This window comes from Sorex araneus, chromosome 2 (assembly GCF_027595985.1).
Source record: "Sorex araneus isolate mSorAra2 chromosome 2, mSorAra2.pri, whole genome shotgun sequence".
In the NCBI taxonomy this organism is placed as follows: Eukaryota; Metazoa; Chordata; class Mammalia; order Eulipotyphla; family Soricidae; genus Sorex; species Sorex araneus.
In genome coordinates this window covers 75556133-75581366 of record NC_073303.1, presented here as the reverse complement: position 1 = coordinate 75581366, position 25234 = coordinate 75556133, and the positions used below count along the sequence as shown (strand labels likewise).

At 37.7% G+C, this 25234-nt stretch overlaps 1 protein-coding gene across 2 annotated transcripts in view; it reads left to right on the top strand.

The window, feature by feature from the left end:
* KCNB2 (potassium voltage-gated channel subfamily B member 2) overlaps positions 1–25234 on the top strand; it is a 438993-nt gene that overhangs the window by 6178 nt on the left and 407581 nt on the right. For both annotated transcript variants that reach the window (XM_055124226.1, XM_055124225.1), the window contains one exon: positions 23996–24655. In XM_055124226.1, the coding sequence (XP_054980201.1) occupies positions 24077–24655 (579 nt within the window). In that variant the 5' untranslated portion in view covers positions 23996–24076. The remainder of the gene's footprint in view (positions 1–23995; positions 24656–25234) is intronic.

Here is a 25234-nt window from a genome sequence, read left to right as displayed (position 1 = left end):
TATTAAAATTACAAGAATGGCCAAAATTCACTGTAGGCTGCCATGCATTCAAATATTTAGGTGCGTTTTCATGATTGATAAGTTTGGGTGTTTTTTTTTTTTGGGGGGGGGGAGTTGTTTTGGTGCCATACCTGGCTGTGTCCAGAGTTTATTCTGTTTTTTGTGCTCAGGGATCACTCCTGGTGGTAATTGAGGGACCATATGTGATGCTGGGGATTAAACCCAGATTCATTGCATCATAAGGCAAGTGCCTAACTCACTGTACTCTAACCCTTAAAGATTTGGTGGTTTTTGAACTTGCAATGCGTTTATAAAAGCTGAAGTTTAAGGATATTTAAATCTCCTGACCAATACACAAATGTACCTTTAATCAATAAGATACCTTCAAATTGGAATGCCCTGCTAGAGAGGCGGGGTGGGGTGGGGGGATGGGACTGGGGGGGTGGGAGGGATACTGGGTTCATGGGTGGTGGAGAATGGACACTGGTGGAGGGACGGACTCTTAAACATTGCATGAGGGAAAAAGAAACACGAAAATGTGTGAATCTGTAACTGTACCCTCACTGTGACTCACTAATTAAAAAATAAATAAATTTAAAAAAAATTTAAAAAATCAATAAGATACTTAAAGTTTAGTACTGTTAGTACTGAAAAGACAGCCATTATGTGTATTAATATTCCTGAGAAATAGTTAGATTTAAATCATATTTATTGACTGCTTCCTCTGTGTGGAGTTGTTTGGAATAAGAGGTAAATACAGTATTTCCTGGACCCACACGGAGAAGAGAAAAGTGACAGAGTATGTACAGAACTGATTCTGGCATCAACCAGAGTGAAGAAAGCTTTATCATATTGGTATAGGCAAAATGTTGAATAATTGATTCAGAGTTCTAGCGAAAGAGCCAGGGACTGCCTACTTCCTCAGGATTCTCATTTATTATTTCATTCTCAAGGTGTCTAGTGAGCTCCTTCTGTGTGCTAAGCCCTAAACTAGTTGTTTGGGATGTAATTGTGAATAGACATCATACATTCACAATTGACACGTGTATAGAAATAAATCATAACCAAAAAACCATAAGTGCTATTTTTGGAGCAAGATACTTCCTAAGAGTTAAAAAAAAATGGTTGTTTTGAATTTCTGGATGTTTTTAATTTGTGATTTTCTTGTCCATTAGACTCAGTACTTCCTTTTCATAGGCATTATTTTGTAATTTTGCTTTTGCTTTCCAGAAATGATATTTATAGATCAGCTACCCTGTGTTTACATATAGTATATTTAAAAATTAATATAAACTTCCTTTCTGTTGTGCAAAGGAGAAGTATAATGAAAGTACTCTTTGATCAAGAACAGTAGGCATATCAATATATGCTGGTGGCATAACTACACTAGATTTCATAAATTGGGTGCTTGTAGTTAACATGCCAAGAGTTATATTTTAGAGAGACTCATCCAAATATTGGTGACACTTGTATATTTAGCATCTTGAAACAAGAACAAAGTAAATGCATTCATTGGGTGTGGCAGTTAACAATTGCAAACAAATGTGGGCATTCCCTATTCGTAATTGCTTATCATAAGCAATGCTATAATTGCTAATAGAAATTTCCAAAATGGTGGTGAGCAAGTCTTGATTACATTTTAAATTATGATACTTCTATGCCCATAAAATTCCTATGTAAGTATATTTATGTACAGAAGGATTGGGATCTTTTACTTCCATATGTGACTGATGAGAAAGATAAATATTATGATAGATGCACATTTTCTGCCCACATTTTATGGTTTCTTGCAATACTTGCCCTTGCTTCCTAATATTGCATGATTTTAGAAAACTCAACTCTGACGAACAGTATGAATCCCATTCAGTAATACTTATGATGTCTATGTTCTCTTATTGAAGGAAGCCAATTCATTTCTAATGCATTATGGGGCTGGATATAAGCAGCAGAACTCTCAAAGCTTTCAGATAAGTTTAAGAGACTGGCTGGATAGTAAGCAAAATAAACTGCAACAAGGTTAAACTATCTAGATGATTGAATGTTAGATGCCCTAGTAATACACACAGGATATAGCTTTACTAATCTGATGGTAACTGCTTTCTAGCTGCAGAGTGTTAGTCAAGACTTCATAGAAGTGACACCTTAGTGAATTTTAAGAGATTATCTTCTCCAGGCAGCATAGGAGCTGGATAGATACATTCCAGACAGAGGGCAGAGCGTTTGCAAAGCAGTGTCAGAAAAAGAGCCTGGCAGGTAAATGGAACTGAACTTTGGTAATTGGAGGGGAGTTTGGGAGATGAGATTGTGGAAGGTTAGGGATTCAGTGTGAAAGGTGGTCTATGTCAAACAAGTCACTCGGATTTAATTCTGTAGGAAAGTTGGGAGAATAACTATATTTTAGTCCTTTCTCATTTATTTGCATAGGCACCACTCAGCAGCATTCAGGTCCCAAGCCCCACCCACCTGTACTTAGGGGGTGAGGATGTGAGGGTTCTTAGCTCGGCTCCAGCATTGCAGGGGTCAGCCAGAGCCACGTCCAGTGGTGCTTCAGGGGCCATGTGGTAACAGGAACCAAACTATGGACCTTAAATATGAACAACATATGTTTAACCTCCCACCCCCATCCCTGAACTGGAGTGATAGCACAGTGGGTAGAGCGTTTGCCTTGCACGCAGCTGACCTGGGTTCAATTCCTCCATTCCTCAGAGAGCCCGGCAAGCTTTCGAGAGTATCCTGCCTGCACAGCAGAGCCTGGCAAGCTCCCCGTGGCGTATTCAATATGCCAAAAACAGTAAAAACAAGTCTCACAATGAAGCAGTTACTAGTGCCCGCTTGAGCAAATCGATGAACGATGGGACGACTGTGCTACAGACAGCGCTATGTTTAACCCCTTTACTTTATCTTCTGGACAATAACTGTAATTTTATTTGATGTATTTATTATTTTTTTTATCTTGAATCACTGTGAATCATCTGGTTTGGGGCATTCAGGTTGTTTCCAGATTGGGGTTATTATGAATAGTGCTGCAGCAAACTGAAATGCAGATGGCATTTTTGTGTTTGGGGCCCCTGGTGTAAATTCCCAAAAGTAGCACTTCATGGTCATATGGAAGCTCAATTTCTAGCTTTCTGAGAATGTCCATATAGTTTCCCAAAATGTCTGGGCCAGTCAGCATTCCTGCCAGCAATGAAGGAGAGTCCCTTTCTCCCTGCATCCATGCCAGTGCTGGTTGCTCTTGTTCTTTTAGATGTGTGCTGGTCTCTGTGGTGTGAGATGATATCTTATTGTTCTTTGATTTGCATCTCCCTAATGAGTAATGTACAGCACTTTTTCATGTCTTTTCGCCATTTGTATATCTTCTTTGAGGAAGTTTCTATTCATTTCTTCTCCCCAGTTTTTGATGGGGTTGCATTTTTTTTCTTGTAAAGTTCTAACCGTGCCTTATATCTTGGATATTATATCTTGTATATTAACCCCTTCTCAGATGGGTATTGGGCAAATAATTTTTCCCAATCTGTGGGCTGTCTTTGTATCTTGGTCACTATTTCTTTGGAGATGTAGAGGCTTCTTAGTTCAATATAGTCCCATTTGTTTATCTTTGCTTCCACTTGCTTGGTCAGTCATGTTCATCCTGGAAGATGCCTTTAGCTTCAGTATCATGGGGGATATTGCTTGGGGGATTCTGCTCATATTTTCCTCCATGTACCTTATGGATTCAGTTCTGATATTGAGGTATTTAATCCATTTTGATCTGTGACTTTCATGCCTGGCGTTAGACCGAGGTTTCTTTTTTTTTGTAACTGCCACGTTTTTTCAGCACCACTTGTTGAAGAAGCTTATGTTGCTCCAATCCACATTTCTTGCTTCTTGATTCACATTTCTTGCTTCTTTATTAAATATTAGGTGACCAGGTTTCCCCATGTAAGTTTAATAGACGGAAAAGGTGAATGGAGCAGTCTTTGAGTGAGAATTAGGTATGAAAAGGGGAGGGAGAGAAGATTGACCCTTGACTATTTAGGAGACTTTTGATAAATAAGTGTGGGATAAATCCCAGGAATGTTGAGGTAGGAGCGGGGGAGGGTTTGAATTTCCATATAAAATTGCTGCAGTTGGAAGCACACTTCTCTCTAGATGTCTCACTTACTTCCTCAGCCACTTCTCGCCAGTCCATACGTGGAAGCCTAGGGATTGTGGTGTCGTTGGTCTTTCTTTTCTTATACACCAGGTTCCTATTTTCTTTAGGAATACAATTCACTCAAAATCTTTAATTCTGCATTTTCATTGCTATGTGGATGGAACTGAGAGGTAAACTGAATAAAATGAGTCAAAGGGGAAAAGAAAGGCACAATGCTGAGTGATCTTTCTCATATGTGCAGTATAAAAGAAAGGCCATGAGGAAATAAAAATTTGTCAGTGATAACCGACCTGAGTATTGGCCTGTAGGTCTGAGTTGCTAAGGTGGCAATGGGATAGGAGGGGCCCTTGATGGACAGTGGTGGATGGATGTTGACATTCCCGTGTGGGCAGCGACAGTGTATGCCTGAAGCAATTCTATTAACAGTATTATAAACCATAGTGCTTAAATTAAAAAAATTAAACCCCTAGATAGGTTTAAAAAAGCTTGACTTTTTTGGGGGGATGTGGGGGGGCGAGGTGGAGCTATACTGTGATTCCTGGTGGTGGAATATGTGCACTGATGAAGGGATGGGTGTTCGAGCATTGTATAACTGAGACTTAAACCTGAAAATTTTGTAACTTTCCACATGGTGATTCAATTAAAATAAAAAACAAAAAAAATTAAAATTGAGTGTTTCTCAAAAAAAAAAGCTTGACTTTTTATCAGTTATGCTACCTACCAGTGACATTGAAAGTTCTATTCATCATTCTGGAACCTGCTCCTTTACTGTGACCATGTTTCGGCCACCTATGTCTCAAGCGGTCACTTTCAGGTCTCCCCAAGCAATATCGTTGGTTGGTTAGGTAACTTCATTAATCGGGTTTTTGTTGCATGGCTGAGTCATTGTTTCTAACTGGAAAGTCTTAATGGGAATCTGTTGCTCAAGGCCCTTTATAGCCTCATTCCTCACCATGAAAATCCCTGAAGGTGGACTGCTCTGGCTTTATAGTCTTACATTTCTAGACTTAGACTATTCATCTTTATCTCTGCCTTGAACTGCCCAATTCTTTCCTATGGACATCTGTTGTCTCATAATACATTGCTTGTAGGCATTAAGGAGCATTATAACACAGTAGCATTCTGGTTCTTTGCAGATCTTTCCTCTAGAGCTATAGATCTTCCCACCGAGTTAACACAGTTTTGCCAGGATGTAACAGGATTCAGAGTTTTACATTATTTGTTCTCCATATTTATTTCCTTTCCAGTAGCATATATATTCATATAAATTTATACACACATATATATGTGCATTTTTTTGAGGTTGGTATCCTCAGTTGATCTTAGATGGACTATACAGTCCCAGGGATCTAATTCAGAGCCTCCACACGCCAGACAAGCATTCCTGCCCTTGAATTATCTTCACAATCCACATTTGTTTTTATAAAGTCAGCATCCACGTTAAGGTATCAATTTCGAATAAGTGAAGATGATGCTAGTGGCTGTAACATGATACCAAAATGTTAGTGACTTAATATGATCAACGTTTATTTCTTACCTGTATAATCAGGAAAAGGATGGGGAAGGGGAGGAGAATTAAGTTACATCTATTTTTCCAACAGCTTGGCTCAGAAATGACAACAGTACCATGAAATGTCAGCATGTATTCCACTGATGTGAACTAGTCAAATGGTTCTTTCAGATGCAAGGAAGCCTGGGAAATATTCTTGTCTTTTTTTAAAATATTTTTATTTTATTATTATTATTATTTTTTGCTTTTTGGGTCACACCCAGCGATGCTCAGGGGTTACTCCTGGCTTTGCACTCAGGAATTACTCCTGGCGGTGCTTGGAGGACCATATGGGATTCCGGAGATTGAACCCGGGTCGGCCGAGTGCAAGGCAAACGCCTTACCTGCTGTGCTATCGCTCCGGCCCCAATATTCTTGTCTTAATAGGAACTTCTTAGTGACAACTCTCTCTTTAAAAGGTAAAGGGTGAATTTAGAGGGACAATTAGCCATCCCTGCTGTAGTTGTCTGACTTCAGAATAAATTGGGAGGAAGAAAAGATTTCAATTAGACTTACTCAGAAATCAGTCCATGCCATGGGTGATATCTCCTGAAGTTTCCTCCTCCTTGTTCCAATATTCTCTTTGGTTCCTCACCCAGATTTCAAGAGTGACATCTTACTTTATTTTCTACAACAGCACTAGCATGGCTTTGAGGTAAAAGATGGCAGCTACAATATGGACAAGAAAGTAATTCTGAGTGAATAGTAAATATTAGTGATCTCAGAAACTTATTTCTCATGCCTCATTGTGGGATTTGCTCATCTGCATGGATCTTTCTGAGATCCGGAAACTTGCCATTGTCTAATCCTTCATTCTCTTCTTGATATCATTTAACCTGGGATTTCACCGCTGTCCACCCTTCTAGGAGCCAGTGAAGTTGGTGTGTGGGTGTGTAGGGAGTCTTGCTCGTGAGAGCTAAATAGCTTATGATTTTTTTCTGAAGCAAAGTAGCTTTTATTTTTCCTGAAAAAAATACACTGCCTTCTCATAGTTATAGACAACTTTTTAAAGCTATGCCCTGGACATATATTAAGATATGTAAAGGACTCTTTAAGGCCACTAAGTTAAACAAAATTTATTGTTTTCTTCACAGAGCTCATGGTTTATCTAAAAGCAAAATGTATTTTCCAGATAGATAATTTCCTAGTGGCCAAGAGTAGCAAGGATGACCTCGATCCAAACGATGATGATTGTTTCTGAGTTATTTGAAATGAAGGGTTATGGTCTTAGGCAAAGCTGCTGAAAATGAAAGAGTAAAGGCAGCAGTTCTGAATCAAGAATCAGCATGTGGGCTATCTATGCTATCGTGTGCTAAATTGGGGGTGTTGAGACATGATGCAACTGGTATTGCCCAGAGACACTTTTATATTATGCTTCTGATCCCCTAGTTTATTTTTTGCAGACGCAGTTACCGGGAGTTAAATGTTTGGTTCCTTTCCCATTCTTTTCTCTTTCTTTCTAACAGTGATCGTAAAGTCATGTTTCTCTAAGCTAGTCTGTGAAGGAGTTCAGCAGGTAGACAAACGCAGGTAGGCATCTGTAGAGAAGGGAGAAAGATGGCGTCCGAGTAGCCAGAAAGTTAGATTTGAAGAATTTGGGAGAAAGTTATTTGGAAATGATTCAAGGGATTAGGGTAGTCTGGCCCTACAGACTCCAATGAGAACTTGGCTGTTTGAAAGAGTTTCCTATTTCTTCTTCATTTTTCAAGGCATCACAAATGCAGGCTGTTGTTAACAGCAGGCTGGCCCCTCTTCTCTGGTCTCAAGCCAAGCTAATTTGCCCCTTGTTTCTATCTTCCTGTAGCCCCTCTGAGATTCTTTTAATCTCTTGATATTAGGCCTTCATGTGTAGTTATTTTAGACACTCTCTCTTCACTTAAACCCGATTGCCTCCTAGTGCTGTCTCTCATCTCAGTTCACAAATTACTTGTTCAAAGAGATCTTCCTGAGCACCCAGAACAGGACAAATCTCTCCATGACACTCTCTTCTGGACTGCCTTTTTATTGTCCTTTGCTGTACTTACCCAATTCTAATTTTAAATTAGAATTGCTTTTCTTTCCAGTGTTATTTTCCTATGTGAAAATGCAAGGTCTGTAAAATCGGAGTCTGCCATTCCTCTTTGTGTTTTTACCCATAGCGTCCCCACAACGACACGCACAAAGTAGGCGGTCATGGTCATTTTTTTCCTGTCAAGTCAATGAGTAAAGGAATGGATGAAGTTGGAATCTAAGTTAACTAGGTCATAAGACAGCCCCAGGAGCCACTTAACCAAGAATTGCTGTTCAGAGTAGCAAAGAATAGATCCAGGGCACATTTGACTAATGATGAACTGCCAAGCTAGGATCCCACAATAGATTATATTCTCACACTCTGTATATTCTTCTTGATAAGGTCAGGATGATCCTAAAATTTGGGATGTAGTAGAGCTTGTAAGTGGAGATAAAGAGATCTGCCGACAGGAAAGGAAGTAACTAATACTGATATAGACAAGACAGAGCATGGTACTTTCAACAGAATTTTTCTCTCTTCCCTATTTCAGAACAGAATTCTGACTCACAACTTCACAAGAAGTTGGTCTAGGTTAGTAGTACTTCCCGATGAGATCTTGAGGTGTTGATGGAAATCTTCTGAAACTCTACCCTCTAACACAGTAACCTCTAGTTAATAAACTATTGAACACTTGAAACATCTGTTGTGAGACTGGGAAATTACATTTTCCATTGAATTTAAACAACCTCAGAGGACAGGAAACCCTAAATTCAAAGACACTAAGGTTTAACTTCTAGGAAATATCCATTTAAAACCAATGTTAACTGCTGAGCTGTCATATGTAAATGGGAAGGCCATCTCTAGAGTTCAGGGTCAATTAAAAAAATTTTTTTTTAATTAGTGAATCATCATGAGGTACACTTAGAGACTTATAAACTTTCGTGCTTACATTTCAATCATACAATGAATGGTCAAGTATCCATCCCTCCACCAGTGCCCATTTTCCACCACCAACAGTCCCAGCATCCCTTCCACCATCCCAACCCTGTTCCCCTCCCCCACCCGCCTCTGTGGCAGAGCATTCCCTTTTGCTCTCTTTCTCCTTTTGGGTGTTGTGGTTTGCAATAGAAGTATTAAGTGGCTATCATGTTCTGTCTATAGTCTGCTTTCAGGGTGCATCTCCCATCCCGAACATATCTTCCTAGCACCATTTACTTGGTAATCCCTTCTCTAACTGAACTGCCTTTTCCCTCAGTATGTGAGACCAGCTTCTAAACTGTGGAGTAATCCACCCATGGCCAATTTTGACTCTGACTTCCAGGTATAGCCTAGTGAAGAAATTTGAATGCACCATGCTTGTGTCTTATTTCTATCCAAAGAAATTGTTCCGTACTGAAGATACTTTTATGTGTATGGTAGCACTGTCGCACTATCGTCCCGTTGTTCATTGATTTGCTCGAGCGGGCACCAGTAACATCTCCATTGTGAGACTTGTTACTGTTTTTGGCATATCGAATATGCCACAGGTAGCTTGCCAGGTTCTGCCATGAAGGCAGGATACTCTCAATAGCTTGCCGGGCTCTCTGAGAGGAGCGGAGGAATCGAACTGGTTGGCTGCGTGCAAGGCAAATGTCCAACCTGCTGTGCTATCGCTCCAGCCCATGTACATTGTACAAAATGGAAAATATAATGAAAATGTGAAACATTATGTTTTAGTGTTCTATGTGCTATTATCTTGAATGCTTTCTTATGCTCACTTTTCCCAAATAGGATTGTTCCTTGTTCCCAAGTACCTTCGTTTTTTGTTCCTTCCTTCTACTTTCTCTCCTTGTTTCTTTTCTAGCCTAAAATGTGGTGGAAACACATTTTGCGATGTGTCTTTTAACATTTTTTTCTTTTGCATATCGATTTCTTTATTGTGTGCTTATTTACAGAAGGTTCTCTACCAATGTAGATCATTAACAAAAACCAAACAAAATAGTTCAGATAACTTGGGGAAAAAAATCAGAAAAACAATATTTGTGTTTAGTATGCCATTTGATAGACTTTTTTAGTTCCCAGCTGTAACAATTTCAATACAATTTCAATAATTTATTAAGTAAAGAATGCAAGTAAAGATTGTACAGTTTTTGCTAAGTTAACATTGTAGTTGTTTTTAATTCTTTGATGACCCATATGATCCAAGAGACTGGGTCTCTTGAAATCTTTGCCGGCATTTCACAAATGAAAAGCTCTCCCGTAAGATAATACCAGAATGAGCAAGGCCTTAGGCTGCAAAGTTCTGAACTATAAACATAACATTTAGAGAACTTTCAAAGTGAAAAAATTTAGAATTTCCTTGAATGAGGAACTGAACATTGCCTCTCTTTGAATATATATCAGAACATGACAAAACAAACAAAACAAAGACTCAACCCTAACATTTAAAGGAGATGGTCTGCCTTCTGTCCTTTTCCCCCTGGAATCTTTACAGTTTAGAACAAACGTGTCTAGAGGCTTGCATACCCAGATCATAAAAATCACAATTATTAATCAGACTAACATTAAATATTAATTTACTTTTGAGATAAATGTCATTTTAAATTTGGAATCCTGGTTTTTTTTTGCTAAATCCAGGGAGAGCATTTTCATTAGACTTTATAGAAAAGAGAGCTCATAGAACACTTTGAAGCTATAAAAAATCTGCTTCTTGAACTACTTCTGGTTTTATTCAGGCCCAGCAAAATATTTGGTTTCTTGCATTCTTATCATAGTTTTTTAATGATATATATCAAATGGAATATTAGAGTTAAGGGTTTGTCCTTAAAACAAATACCATTTTCCAGCAGCATTTGACAACATTTAGTGTTGAAGATAAATTTTATATATAACATTTCCAGCATTTGAAACTCATAGTTGCTTAGTAAGTTTTAGTTTAATGGATTTATAAACGTACAGCGAGTAGGGCATTTGCCTCTCATGCAGCCGACCCTGCCTCAATTCCTCTGTCCCTCTTGGAGAGCCTGGCAAGCTACCGAGAGTATCTCGCCCTCATGGCAGAACCTGGCAAGGCTTTTATAGGCAGAGCTGTCGTGTATTCGATATGCCAAAAATAGTAACAAGTCTCACAACGGAGCGGTTACTGGTGCCTGCTCGAGCAAATCGATGAATAATGGGATGATAGTGCTGCAGTGCATTTGTTCAGTCATTGATTCACTCACTTACAATATCAAGTGGCTTTTAAAATTAAAAATGGCAGTAAAGACCATGATACCTGTAAATAAAGATTATGTTCTGTAAAGTCTCCTGAGTTGATACTTTACCATTTGCTCATAATTTAGACCTTTCAATGTATATTTAGATGGACTTGCATTTATATCAGTATGTTTAAATCAAATAAAAAACTTAAATTATGTTCTAGCTAAATACATTTAATTATGTAATATTATCTGAGTCTTCAAAACTCAAAAGCACATGTCGAAAGTTTTTCATAAATAATCTTATTTGACAATCTTATGAGTTCCTTGAGAGCAAAAGCTGCTCTACCCAATTTAATATAAATATATTCAATATGTCATGATAGCCAGTGACACATAATTTTGATGTTTTATTTAGAAAGGAAGGGAGGGAATGAGAAAAAAATAATATGTGTAAATCAGTAGCTAAAATCTCGTGGCAAGGATGAATGGAGATGTTACTGGCGCCCACTCGAGCAAATCGATGAGCAGCGGGATGAAAGTGATGGCAGTGATACAGTGAAATCAATAGTAATTTATTATTTATGATTTTTGTATTATATTTTAGTAGAAATCATAAATTTTTGTTATTGCCAGGAATAATTAATAACTAGGTTCAATTTGTTAGTGTTTATAGGTTTAGCTGTTTGATAGATTCTTCTTGCTTCCTATCTTCTTTCTTTACTTATTCTAATTTTGTGTTTATCTTGACCTACAGGAAACAAGATCTAATGAAAAGAATAAAGGTTCAGGGACAAGAGACTTGACTTCTAGCCTTGAAGCTGAACAACCCCCAAGAAGTCATTTACATCCACCAGTGTTGTTTGCCCCCTTAAAGTGGACCCCTTTTAAAAACAGTGGATTTTATACTTTAACATTTAGGAAGGTATTTATGCACATACCTTGACTACAAATCTCAAGACTGCTTTTGAAGTTCATATATTAAAATTTGTTTAGTGTAAAAATTTTTACAACTGCAAAAACAATTGCCATCTCTATCTGTATGAAAATTCTAACCTTTAATAGAATATTTTATATATGTCAGTTAAACCAAGGGGTAGACATAATAGCATAGGAAATATTTGAGGTTTTTCTTTCTTTTTGTAGCTGGTGCAAAAGATTACTCAACATTATTCTTTCTTTCTGTAGCTGGTGGAAAAGATTACTCAATATTATTCTGAGGCATCCACAATCCTTTCATTCAAGGAAAATCCCTCATGTCTTCTGAGGTTAAGAACAGGGACTTTGAATTAAGATAATCCTGGATTGGAGTCTTGGAACTAACACTGATTAGTTGTGTCAGCTATGTAAGGAACTTACTTTTCTGAACCTGTTTCTTTATCTATTAATCTAAGGTAGTAATACCTACCCTAGCGTAGGTTGAGGATGAATGAGAATCAAAGAGGATAACCACAGTGATTACATATAGTAATTACTCAACATATGGTAGATGATGAAAGCATAGCTATTAATAAAATTCACGAAGCAAGTGAGATAAATTTGGGTAATGTTTTTCAGATATAATTCCAAGAATACCCCTACCTTTTAGAAATTGTAATTTGTACTTGTTGGACATTTTGGTCCTAAGTTGAAATAAAATCCAATCTAATAAATCCGAATCTTATAGTAATAGCTTATTTTATAGTGATATGTTCTTCTATTATAATCCTGCCTACATGAGGCTTTAGAGTGAATATATTTTAATCTCTAAATTCAGTATATCTAGCTCATTTCCCAGAGAAAAAAATTAAAATTAACATAATACTAAAGAAAATTGGAAATAAAAGAAAATTCTATCATCCTTTATACTACTCTCTTCAATGAAAATAACGTATATTTTTATTGCTGATCAAAAATCACATTTCCATTTATACTGTTGCATCCACAATTTGTATGATTTTTTCCACAATGTTTTTCAAATTATTTATTTCAAGACTGTATCATCTGGTACGAGTCATATGAACTCAAGGCTTCAGTCAGTCCATCTGCAGTCCCTAATTTTCACATTTTTATTTTAGAAAACGTTGATGGAATATGATGAGTTCATTTTCCTCGTAAAATGATTTGATATTTTCTTATCAAAGTGTGCTAAATTGTATTATTAGTAGTATATTGAACATCCTAGGATTCATAGATCCTAGTAGGTCATTTTGTCCATCTGCCTTACATTCTTACCATTATTTATTATCAGTGAAACTCTGTAGCATTTTACACAACAAAGACACATGGTAGATTGAAAAGGGGGAAGGGGTGAGAAGAGGAATATTTATAAAGAGCCTTTCACAGATGGATGCTTAATAAATGCTGTTTAATGATCCTCACTGATTACAAGAGTGAATGTAAAACATTATTCACAAGGAAGATGAAATCAGATGACTATAGTCCAGTGAATCTCTTTCCCTTTCTACCTAACAGTGCACAGAATAAAATACCAAGAATACAGTACACTTTAAAAAATTAGTTCCGTTAGTAAGGAATACTGCTGACCTTTCTAAGAAGCTTCTTTCATGCTAGAATCTAAACTACTTTTTGAAAAGGACAGCAAAGGAAGGCGAGGCTCCCATGAATGAGGTTACACTGAATATTGTAAGGTGAATTTTTGCAGTCTGAATTGGACCTGAAGATATGCACAAATATATTGTAGTGTGATTTTTGAATTAAATTGAAAGAGGTTTCTGTCTCTCTTCTTGAGTTATTTTCCCAGCCTAAATACCACTCTGCTTGCATATGCAGTACTTTAGGCTTATTTCTTTGATTAAACTTTGCTCTTTCTGCCCTTACCATTTTCACATGGCAATTCTTAATATTAGAAAGAGAAAATATGATTGCTTAATCTTGTAATTAAAAAAAAAACCTGAACTCTCAATCTTTGATACTTTTATGTATTCTCTTATTGGTAGAAATTCTGTTATATTGATGTTTTAAAAAATTGGCCAGAAGATATTTTTCTAGGAGTAAGTAAACCTTGATGCAAAATCACCAATTTATTTTGCCAAATTGAAAACATAAGAAATTGATAAGAGCAACCTTTTCCTTTCATGTCCAGTGGACTATGTAGGTGATTAGTATTTGCACAAACTATCATAGAACTTAATACCATAATATTTCAGTGTTCTAATGTTCCTTAGAGAAGGCAGTTTTGTTAATTTCTCAGTATAGGTGGGGTTTCTCTCCTGTGAGTACTGGCTGTGGGGACTTAGGATCTACTTCAGCATTACCAGGGCCAGCAATGTTTTGAGGTAACATATTTCATTTAGAAGACTTATTAGAGTCTCACTCATTTCTTTTTCTCCCACAGAATTCCAGAAAAAAATCTTGCTCCACTTTGAATATAGGCCTTTTAAAAGTTGGCCAATAAGGAAGAGTAGAATTTCTAAACAAATTATTGTCATAATAAATAGATACTTGATGATGTTAACCAAAATATCTACCTACAATAGCCTGGGTAATAATGTGTCAAATTCACTCATTTTATCAGATAATAGCTAACCATTAGCACTTACATTGCAAAGTTGCAAATATTACAAATATTACTAAGATTTTTGTCACTTCTGAGAACTGACAATCAAAAAGTGCTTCTGGTTAATATTTTCAAGGTGCCTCTCTTTGCTGTAGTGTTTATTGCATTGTGGTGAGTTACTTTCTCTTTGTTGTAGATTATCTGTCTATACTGGAATTGTGAGCCCCTGGTGTCAGTCATTGCGCCTCAGGCAGGGAAGTGGTTCATGAATATTTGGTGAATGAACGGGTAAGAGTTCTGAGGGAATAGTTACTCTACAGTGAGACAACCACTATACTAGGACAAATTTTTAACCTTTTGTGGCAGAAGAGATGAATTTTTTTCTAGGCAAGATATGTTTTTGACTTTGAATATTGATAAAGAGTATATGAGATGTATATTGTGGAAAAGAACACTTTGTACATGAAAATACTGGGTTTAAGGAATGGCAGGTAGTGTGAAATAAATTGCATGAAGGGAACTCATTTTTAAATATTAAAAAATAGAAACAATCACCTATGCTTATTTATCTAGTAATTATTTTTGAGGCAGACTTTGAATTATACAGCATACTTTCAAAAACACTTTACAGCAACAAGTGCCCAGTGATGAATTTCAAAAAGCCTCTCTTCTCAAATTTAGTGCATCTCAAAAAAGTAAAATAAAACTCATGTAGATGCAGTACCATGAAATCTAATTTTAACTTAAGTTCTTGGGACAATGTCAGATTTAGCTTTAAAGTGACTGCTTGATTTTTTTTTCTTTTCTTAAAGTAATGTTGGTTTATAAGTATATAACATGTTTTAGGGGTATGATTTCATGGCTTTAAAAATACCATCACAAAAAAACACCCATCACATTACACCCAATATATCTTTAATATCTTTCATTAGAGTCCTTTGGTGGACTTTGACCCAGGGATAGAAAGGGTGTTTTCTATCTTATTTCCCTACCCCTCTGATAACCTTAACTAATATTTATACTGTGCCTCATATTCCAAATACTTATCAAACAACACTGAAAATCATAAAATATGACCACCCTCAAAGAGCTTAGGGACTATTGGAGAAGATGAATGTTAGTGAAGTAAATTAAAATGTTTTCCCCGATCACTATGAAACTATGGTGTGACAACTGTTACAAGTAATTGGCACGTGATATTGCAAGTTCTTTGGAGGACTATTGCATAGTCAAAATGATCAGGAGGTGATAGCGAAGATGTGATCCTTCATTGACATCTGAAAGTGAAGAGGGGAGAAAAGGTGTGCAAATTCTCCATGGCAGAGAGAGCATGAGGCATGAAGTGAAAAAAAAAATCTAAGGAATAGAGTGCTAGGGAGCTTGGTAAATGGTAGAATCACGGGATAAGTATAGGACAGACCCTGTAGTCTTTGTTTTGTATATCTTTATCTTGTATTATACTTGAGGGTGGAAAGTATGGGCACACCTTTCATAAAAGATAGCCCAAGATCTTGGTGTTAGACTGCAGTATGCAAAATCTACTGGTAGGATGCAGAATGGAAGGCAGAAGTCAGGAAAACCAGTACTATGGAAGCCAAAGTTGAGAAGGTGTGATTTTATAAAGTGCATATCTCTTCAGAAGAGCACGGTTAAGTTACCTGATCATAGCCATTGCTGTTGAAGGAAATGAGCAATATGTAGGATTTAATGCATCTCAACTGATGCATTGAGTATAATTTCAATCAATATTTTGTCCTGGGGATTAATTAGGGTGACTAATAAAACCTTTTATTAGAAGGTGAGATCTGAATTGTGACCCATATTTAGTGCCTAGTGCAGATAGATCAACCAATTCACATGATTTAACTGCATCTCAGTAAATATAAAGTATAAATGAGGAAATTGGAAAAAAGCATATCTAAGTGCTTTGCTTTTCTACTACTTGCTGTGTTTCTATTTTTCCAAATGTAGAAGTAGATAAAGTATAACCAAATTGTTTAAGTCAGAGTGAATAATCCTAAATCAGATGCAGTATTGAGTTTTTCGTAAAAGTCACCTCTTATGTGATATGTTTGATTATACAGAAGGGACCAGGATGTAATTGGAAATTGTATTTTTACTGTTAAATTGATCCCACTGAGAAGCATTCCTTGCATAAGAATTTTACTACTGAACATTCCAAACCAATCTTTACATGACCTGAGGGCTAATTTACTGGAAGAAACCTAACTAAATGTTCAAATCCTATCCAAATTTTATGAATATTTTACTTGGTTCCTTAAAGGCCAAATCTAATTTCTCCAAGGACCCGATAAAATGTGAAATTTAAGTCAATCACCCTAATAGGAGATTATATCATCCACTTAGACCATAAGGTAGTGACTGTATTTTGTGGTTTTAGGATAGCACAAAGGACCCTCTTTTGTTTTCCATTCATTTTAGTAGCACCAGTTGTTTCTCTGTTGGTATTTTTTTAAGTTTTCCTCATAGCCTTTCATCTTTATTTATATCCTTAACTTTGTTGTAAGTCTGAGAAGACTTTTGCAAAAGGAGACATTTAAAAGAACACATCTTGAGTCCCAACATAAAGGGCACTTTGACCATCATAATGAAAAAAAATCTTCCACCAGCTGAATGGCTGACCCTTCAGATAAAATTCTGAGCCTTTTGTGTGTATGTTCGAAACAGACTGAAGATTTCAAACCAGAACTATACCATGCAGTTTATAAAAGGTCTAAGGTGCATTATAATAAGTGTTACATTTTTTTAGAGTAGAGTGGAGATTTTGACTGTCTTGTTTGTTTTATAAAAGACTTTTTCTAAAGGGAAATCTGGCATTTTCCTTTATATAGCAAGCGTGTACACACATACATATGTGGGTATATATTTATGATCTGATTTCTAAATAGTTTTCAATTTCATAAAAAATCATGTGTATATAAACTATCTTATATAAATTTGTTTTTTCAGAGACAATTATGATATTGGAAGATGCTCATATTACATATTGTACTTATTACTTGATTTTCTCCCTTCTTATAGCAACACAATGCTTCCTTTGACCACTGAAAGCAAAGCTTTTAGATTTTATTTGAGTGTATCTAAAAAAAGCATCGGTTATATCAAGGATAAAAGTCCTGGACTTTTTTGACTATTGAGTAAACAGTTGTGCTAAAACTCAAGGAATATAGCAGCCTTTAATTGTAGAAAAGAAACACAGTATCTCACCTTTCTGAGGACACGGACAGTATTTCAGTTATTACTAGGACCTGATATATTTTTAAGAACTATAAAATTTAGTGATATTTTTTACTGTGTACTAAAATAATTAAATAGATTTGTTGAGTTTCTTGGGAAGACAAGTTCCCAGGACCTTACATTAAAATTCTTCCTACTATTCACTTACTATTTTTCTATTTGTCTACCATCTAATATCTATCAGTGACTTATCTCAAATTCTGTTTTTAGCTTCATATTTATTCTATTTAATTAAATTTTAGAGATGCTTTTAAAAAATTTCAGTAAATACTAAGATGAAAAAGCAAAAATGCTAAGGCATCAGAGAGAGAGAGAGAGAGAGAGAGAGACAGAGAGAGAGAGAGAGAGAGAGAGAGAGGATAGTGGACAGAGAATTTGCCTTATATGCAGCTTACATGGGTTCAATTCCCAGTATCTCATGTGGTCCCTTGAGAACCCCAGGAGCGATCCCTGAGAACAGGGCCAGGAGAAAGCTCTGAGCACCTCTGGCTGTACCCCTCTCCCCGCCCCCCGTCCTCCTCTCCCCCCATTTAAAAATAACAACAACAATAAAACCTCTCTGATTACATGTTCAACTAACGGTTTTAGTGCCTTTCTCCCCAGAGATCATTGCAAATAATCTTTCTGTTTCTCTCAAACAAAAGTAACTGTTACAGGAAAATATGCATGCACTGCTTAATGCCATGTATAAAAATGTAAGAAAATGCTTTAGAGCTCTACTCAGAATGGCTTAGGCGTAAAGGTCTTCAAAATGCTTGTTTGGAAATGCCCGCTCAGTGTGTAACTAGCAACAGAGAAATGAAATGTTAAGCATCACTTAGATCTTTAGGAAGATTTGCTTTTCACCTTCACAGGATTACACATGGGGCTTATCTTGCCTTGCTACACTAAGGAGGTGTCAAGCATGTGATATAATGGTAGTGTATGTGAGACTACAGTAAAAATAAATAAATGAAGAGTCCCCCCTCCCCCTCCAAACCTGAGGCCTCACACTGTAATTATGATGCCACGATCAGAAAGTTGTGTTTTGTCAGGGTTGGCCTTGAACGGATGGCAGCATAATTCCACACTGCTGGTAGGAGCTGGGTGCAGCTGTGCAAAACGAGAATGTTTGTTGTTGTTTATTGTTAAAAGAGTTGCTTTTTTCTCTAACAGACTAATGAAGGGATGTTTAGTACATTTGCACTGGTCCACTGATTGTTGCAAGCTTGACTTTCAGTTGATCCAATGAGGTGAAATAAATCAACAGACAAAAGAAAATATTCATGAGATTTTGTCCTAGTCATCAGAATGTTAGTTTTGTTTATCACTGTTTATATGCATAAATCTAAAAAGTTGCATAGCATCTACATAGTTTAAACATTGTATAATTACATCATAATACTTATGTGAGAAATTAAATTAGAGGCTTAATTCCCATTGGATAAGATTGTTATAATTTTGTAATTGCACTTAAGAAATATATGTAAGAAAATATAAAACCATAACTACATTGATTACTAAATTTTAAATACTTAGCTCTTTAATGTGGCAATACACTGAGCCTAACTAGGGTTGATTCAACAGATTCATTGTAAAAACGTTTTAATAAGGCAGAAAAATATAGATTACAAGTGAAGTAAAATATATAAAACAAACAAATACTTGTGATGTTCTGAAGATAATCTGTACTAAGTCACTACAAATATTAATGGGTTCTAAAATATGACAGCTATCTATTCTTCAGAAACTAGATATAAAAAGTGTTTTGACTGTGAATTACTATGATAGGTTTATTTCTGTCTAAAGTAATAATGGAGATTGGAGTGTGATGTAGTAAAAGTCACAGAACTTCATCAAGAGGGGAAAAAAAATCACTCAGCATCATAGGAAAGAAAGACTTGTGTTGGGAAATGCCGCTGTTTAGAGGGTGAGGACGGTGAGGTTCACCCTGAAAGGAGGGAATTGTTGAAGGTCTGCTCTAGCAGACCTAGGGGTCCTGAGCCTCAGAGCAGGCTCCTTTTATCATCTCATATAAAAGACCATAAAAAAATATCATCTCCCATAAAAAGACACAAGTTTCAATGCTTTTATTTTTGCCTGCAGGGTGACATTGTACTTTCAGCTCAGGATTTCTTATTAAAATAGCAGATGGGAAAAAAATAAGGAAGTCTTTATCACTGCATCATTGTCATCCTGTTGTTCATCAATTTACTCAAGCAGGCACCAGTAATGTGTCTATTACACTCAGCCCTGAGATTTTAGCAGCTTCTCCTTACTTGTCTTTCCCAACGATTTGAGGCTCTTTCAGGATTAAGGGAATGAGACCTATCGTTACGGTTTTTGGCATATTGAATACGCCACGGGTAGCTTGCCAGGCTTTGCAGTGCAGGAGGGATACTCTCAGTAGTTTGCTGGGCTCTCCGACAGGCATGTATATATATTTTACTGTATTTGGGATATGAATACGCCATGAAGAGCTTGCAAGGCTCTCCTGTGCAGGCAATAGACTCTTAGTAGCTTGTCAGATTCTCCAAGAGGGAGAACAAGGCTAGTAGATGTCACACGGCCGCAAAGCCGGGAGCTTGGTCTTATAGTTTCTAGATGTTGGCCATTGGTGGGATTACATGGTGCCCGGGGTGGGGGGGGGGGGCAGGGGCAGTTTGTGAGTGTGGCTGCCAAGCTACTGGAAAATGGGAGGTCTGGATGGAGAAGGCTCAGTCCCAATCTGAGCAGGCTTGGAGATCTCAGCCCCGGGTCCTGCTCATCTGGGTTCCTCTGCTGGTCCCTTCATGCGTGAGACTTGTCTGAACGTGTGGAGAGTGGCCTTGAGCATGGCTGTGGCTGGGTTCCGGAGGTCTTCAACTGTCAAGGCTCTGCTTGGGCGGGGAGGGAAAGGCAGTCTGTAAAGGGTGAAAAAGAGCCATTTGATTAGTTTTGCACTTGGTTAGCATAGGGACAGAATGATTGAGAGAATAGGATAGGAAGAGGTAAAAGGAAATAGAAGTGACCACTGGGGAAGTAGAATGAGGTCATGTGATAAAGACAACTTCAGAACTATATAGACACATGTCTGCAGAGCTCCTGTAGACACAGTGAGTAGACACAGTGACAGCACATAGGCTCTGCCCTTCATGGAAACGACAGACTTCCACATGTGACCGTTGCTTTCCAACTACCTGACAGTGTGATGAACTTTCTGAACACCGTTTCTAGCTCTGCAACTGCTCAAGAAACCTTTGAGTGTCTAAGTTTTACCGAGGGACAGACAGAACATTCTGCTAAGGGAGAATATGAAGTATTTCAATCGCAATGACAGTCGACAGAGAAGATCATCTTTAAATTTAAGAAAACGGAGTCATCGCGCCACCTCTTTTCATTCTAAGTTTCTCTGTCACACTTGAATAAAGGGCATTTATTTCCATCTATCTTTTACTGTGGGATGTGTAATCAACACTGGATTTCTTATATAGAAAGTTCTTGATCAGTAAAGGAGATATTTTGAAATTTAAGTCCTATAACCTTTCTCAAATTGACAGATACATTCTACAGAAAGAAAAATTTATTATAAATCTTAAATATGAAATGATTTAAGACAAGTGGTGACAGGTTGATGACTCTAATATAGCATTTTTTAAAAAATAATAATTTGTACAAGGAATCTCATCACATTAAACCTTTAACCCCAAATGTGAGATACTCACATCACGTTGGTATTTATTTTTGCTCATTTTAGAGAAACTGTTCTCTAAATTATCATGTTAAAAATATTTTTAACTTTGATATTATCATAGTTAAGAATATTTCCATTATATTAGTGAAAAATATTTTCAAAGATAATTTATTTCATTTTTATTTGCAGCCAGAGTCACAATGAATTAGCCATTCTTCTTCTAATTCAGTCGTTCAAGTGAATTGTTCACATAACTTGTCCAGATTATAGAGATGTCATTGCACCTCCAATTAAATTATTTAACAGAAAACATCCAGATTTACCACTGGCATTTCCTCGCCTCTAATTTTTCAGCTTTTTGGGCCTGATCCTAATATTGCTAGTAAGTTTAAGTATATATTTATATATAATTGTCAAATGAATGCAAGATGGGCATTATAGGTATTAAAGGTACTTGTTTTAGGAGTCTTGGGAAAGTTTATACCCACAATTCCTGACTTTAAAGGTTTTAATTCACCTGAGAAGACAAATATTATAAATATGAGTAAATATTCATCTTCATTAAAATCTAAAATATCAATAATTTAAACCTTTCACTTAATCACTTAAGTCCTCTTTATCAATTTATTGTAAAATTAGTTATTTTGCTATCTGTGATGAATATGTGTATGTATATACTTAAAGTGTTTCTATAACTGTATAGTTAAAAACATTTCAATTCAAATGTATTTATTAGCTATATTTATAATGCTTTTTATGCATCATCTATATCTTTTCATAAACTTGATTTATTTACATTTGGGAGATTTCTTGCTTCCAGATGGAGAAATAAATTTAACTTACATAAATAGAGAAACCAGAGGCCTGCATAAAATCGGTGTGTATCCTAAAAGAGAGCTCTAGTTACAAGAATCTCTTAAATCTAAAATCTCTTCCCCTTGGTATGTCATTGGTTGTGTAAAATATTATATTTTATATTAAAAGTAGTGTGTTGAATGAATTTCTTGAAGTTCCATAATTTTCTGCAGAAATATCAGGGAAATCAACTAAAAAGATGCTTGCTGCCACAGATTAGAATAATAGATCAACCAATAAGAGGGAATATTAGAGCCGTGATATCTTAAAAATTTAGTACACAAGAGAAAAGAACTGGAAAGCAGAAGACAGATACATTCTGACTTACTGTATCCTCATACCCAAATATACACATACAATGTAAACAGATGCATTTTAGTAGGATCATTAAATAACTCTATCTTGGTCTAAGCTAAATCTAAAAGAAGTAGCAGCAGTTAAAAGGGCAATAGGAAAGATGGAAACCCTTATAGAACACAGCATGGAAAAAGGCCAGGTGCTTAGAGAGAATGATGCATGATATCTGAGGGTGTTGGATTATAGCCATAAAAGAGGAGAGTTGAGACTGGAAAGCTAAGTCAGATCTAGATCTGAAATTTATATTTTCAGGAATGAATGAACCTTGTAGGGTTGAATGCTTGGCTACGTCAGATTTGTACCTTAGTGACTCATTCTAGTAGCTGAATAGAGATAATTTTCAGCATGATAAAAATAGACTTATAGGCACTAGAGGGAGAGCGTAGCAGGTAGAGGGGTTTACCTTGCAGGCTGCCCACCCCATGTTCTATGCCTAACACCACATAAGGTACTCCTTAGTCCACTAGGAGTGATCTTTGAGCCCAGAGCCAGGAGAAAGCCCCAAACAAAGCTGGGTGTCATCCCTAAACCAAACCAAACTAAAAACAAAAGAGCAGTTCAAATTTAGGCAAGAGATGGAGTGTTTGAACTTGCTCCATGGTCCAAGGTTAGAAGGGTGTTGGGTCTGAGTAAAGATGGTAGCCAACTTAAGCAATGTTTAGAAGTTTCAGGGGGTGAGGGGTAACAGGAGAAAAATTGGGGACATTGGATGTGGAAAATGTACACTGGTGAAGGATGAGTGTTGGAACATTCTAAGACTGAAACTCAATTATCAACAACTTTGTAACTAATATGGATTAAATTTAAAAAAAAATTTAAGTTGTAGGGTGTTTGTGCAGATGTGAACGACGGATAATGATTTCTCAAGAATTTAGTATGTATGGATGGATGTGATTGTGCGGAACACCATAAATCTGTGGTGGAGAAGGAACACAAATTATTTGGGTTTGGTGGAAGTGTAGGAGCTAACAGTAGTTGAAGGTGCAGTGATTGAGTGATTCTGCACATGGATAGTAGAAGGTGCAGTAATTGAGTGATTCTGCACATGGATAGTTTATTTTGTTTACTTAGTTCTGCTGTGCTGTTGTTCAAACACACACCAGGGAGGTGGTCTACCACTGAGCTACATGACCTCTGCATGTGTATAAGGTGCTTGCCTCGCACAACCCACCTTGATTCAATCCCCAGCATCACATTTGTTCCCCTGATAACCACAAGGAGTGGTGATCCCTGATCACAGAACCTGTCAGCACTCCCAGATATACGCCCCTCCCCCCAAATAAAATTGAGAGAGAAAGAGAGAGACTTGGTGGTGAGTAACTTGGGAATTGTCAACCTATGGGTGTATAAATTTGAATATACATTGTCTTCTATGTTGTAATTTTACCTAAGGGTGTATATTTCCATAAATGTACAGCTATGATGCCTCCTGATTGTGCAGGACCAAAGGAATCTCATCAACTAGGAGATGCTTTAGAAAAAACGCAAGTGTGACCACATGGCTGTTGGTGTTCTTCCTTCTAGTTGTGCCCATGGAGCTGCCCACTGCCCAGGGATATTGTTGCAGCTGACCTTCCCACGGCTGGTGCTTCGTCCAGTTCAAACATGGCAGAAAAGGCTCCTCCTGGCTTAAATCGGAAGACTTCAAGGTCGACGCTTTCTCTCCCACCGGAACCCGTAGACATTATCAGGAGCAAGACGTGCTCGCGCCGAGTCAAAATCAACGTGGGGGGCCTCAACCACGAAGTGCTGTGGCGGACCTTGGACCGGCTGCCCAGGACGCGCCTGGGGAAGCTGCGGGACTGCAACACGCACGAGAGCCTCCTGGAGGTGTGCGATGACTACAACCTGAGCGAGAACGAGTATTTCTTTGATCGGCACCCGGGCGCCTTCACTTCCATCCTCAACTTCTACCGCACGGGGAAACTGCACATGATGGAGGAGATGTGCGCCCTCTCCTTCGGCCAGGAGCTTGACTACTGGGGCATTGATGAAATCTATCTGGAGTCGTGCTGCCAGGCCAGGTATCATCAGAAGAAGGAGCAAATGAACGAAGAACTGCGGCGAGAGGCGGAAACGATGCGCGAGCGCGAGGGCGAAGAGTTCGATAATACCTGCTGCCCCGACAAGAGGAAGAAGCTCTGGGACTTGCTGGAGAAACCCAACTCTTCGGTGGCTGCCAAGGTAGGACAGGCGCGGTGTCGCTTTCCGGTGCCGGCAGGAAAGGGGGTGGGGGTGGGGGGCGCCTCTGCATCCTAGAGAGTGTGGTTGTCTCCACTGAAGATGGCTTGGGAAGACAGAACAAAAATGTGGCTTTGCAGGCGGTGGGAAATGGTCTCCATCCACGTTCTGCTGGTGAAGTGGAATGATGCTTCCTGTGTCCTTGCTCTCTTAAGTAGTCGGAGGCCGGGGAGTGTGCGGAGTGCTGGTTTCCTTGGTCACTTGGCGGTGAAAAGAGAGAGAGAGAGCACTGACACAGAACCACCAGGCTTGGGGTCTTGCAGGATTCTCGGACTGGGCTCCACACGGCAGAAATAAGGAGCTCTGGCAAAGGGGAAGGAGATGCCTCCTGGCCCGTTTCTGTAGAGGTTCAGAGAGAGGCGAGGTAGCACGGAAGTACCCAGAGAACAAGGAAGAATGCTGTTACTGGGAGGGATGAGCCTAAGGGATGAGTCAATTCGCACAGATTAGTTTAAGGAATGAGTCAGTCCAGAATACAGCCAGTTAGCATCTTCTGGGGGTCTCTTGACAGTTATGTTGTCT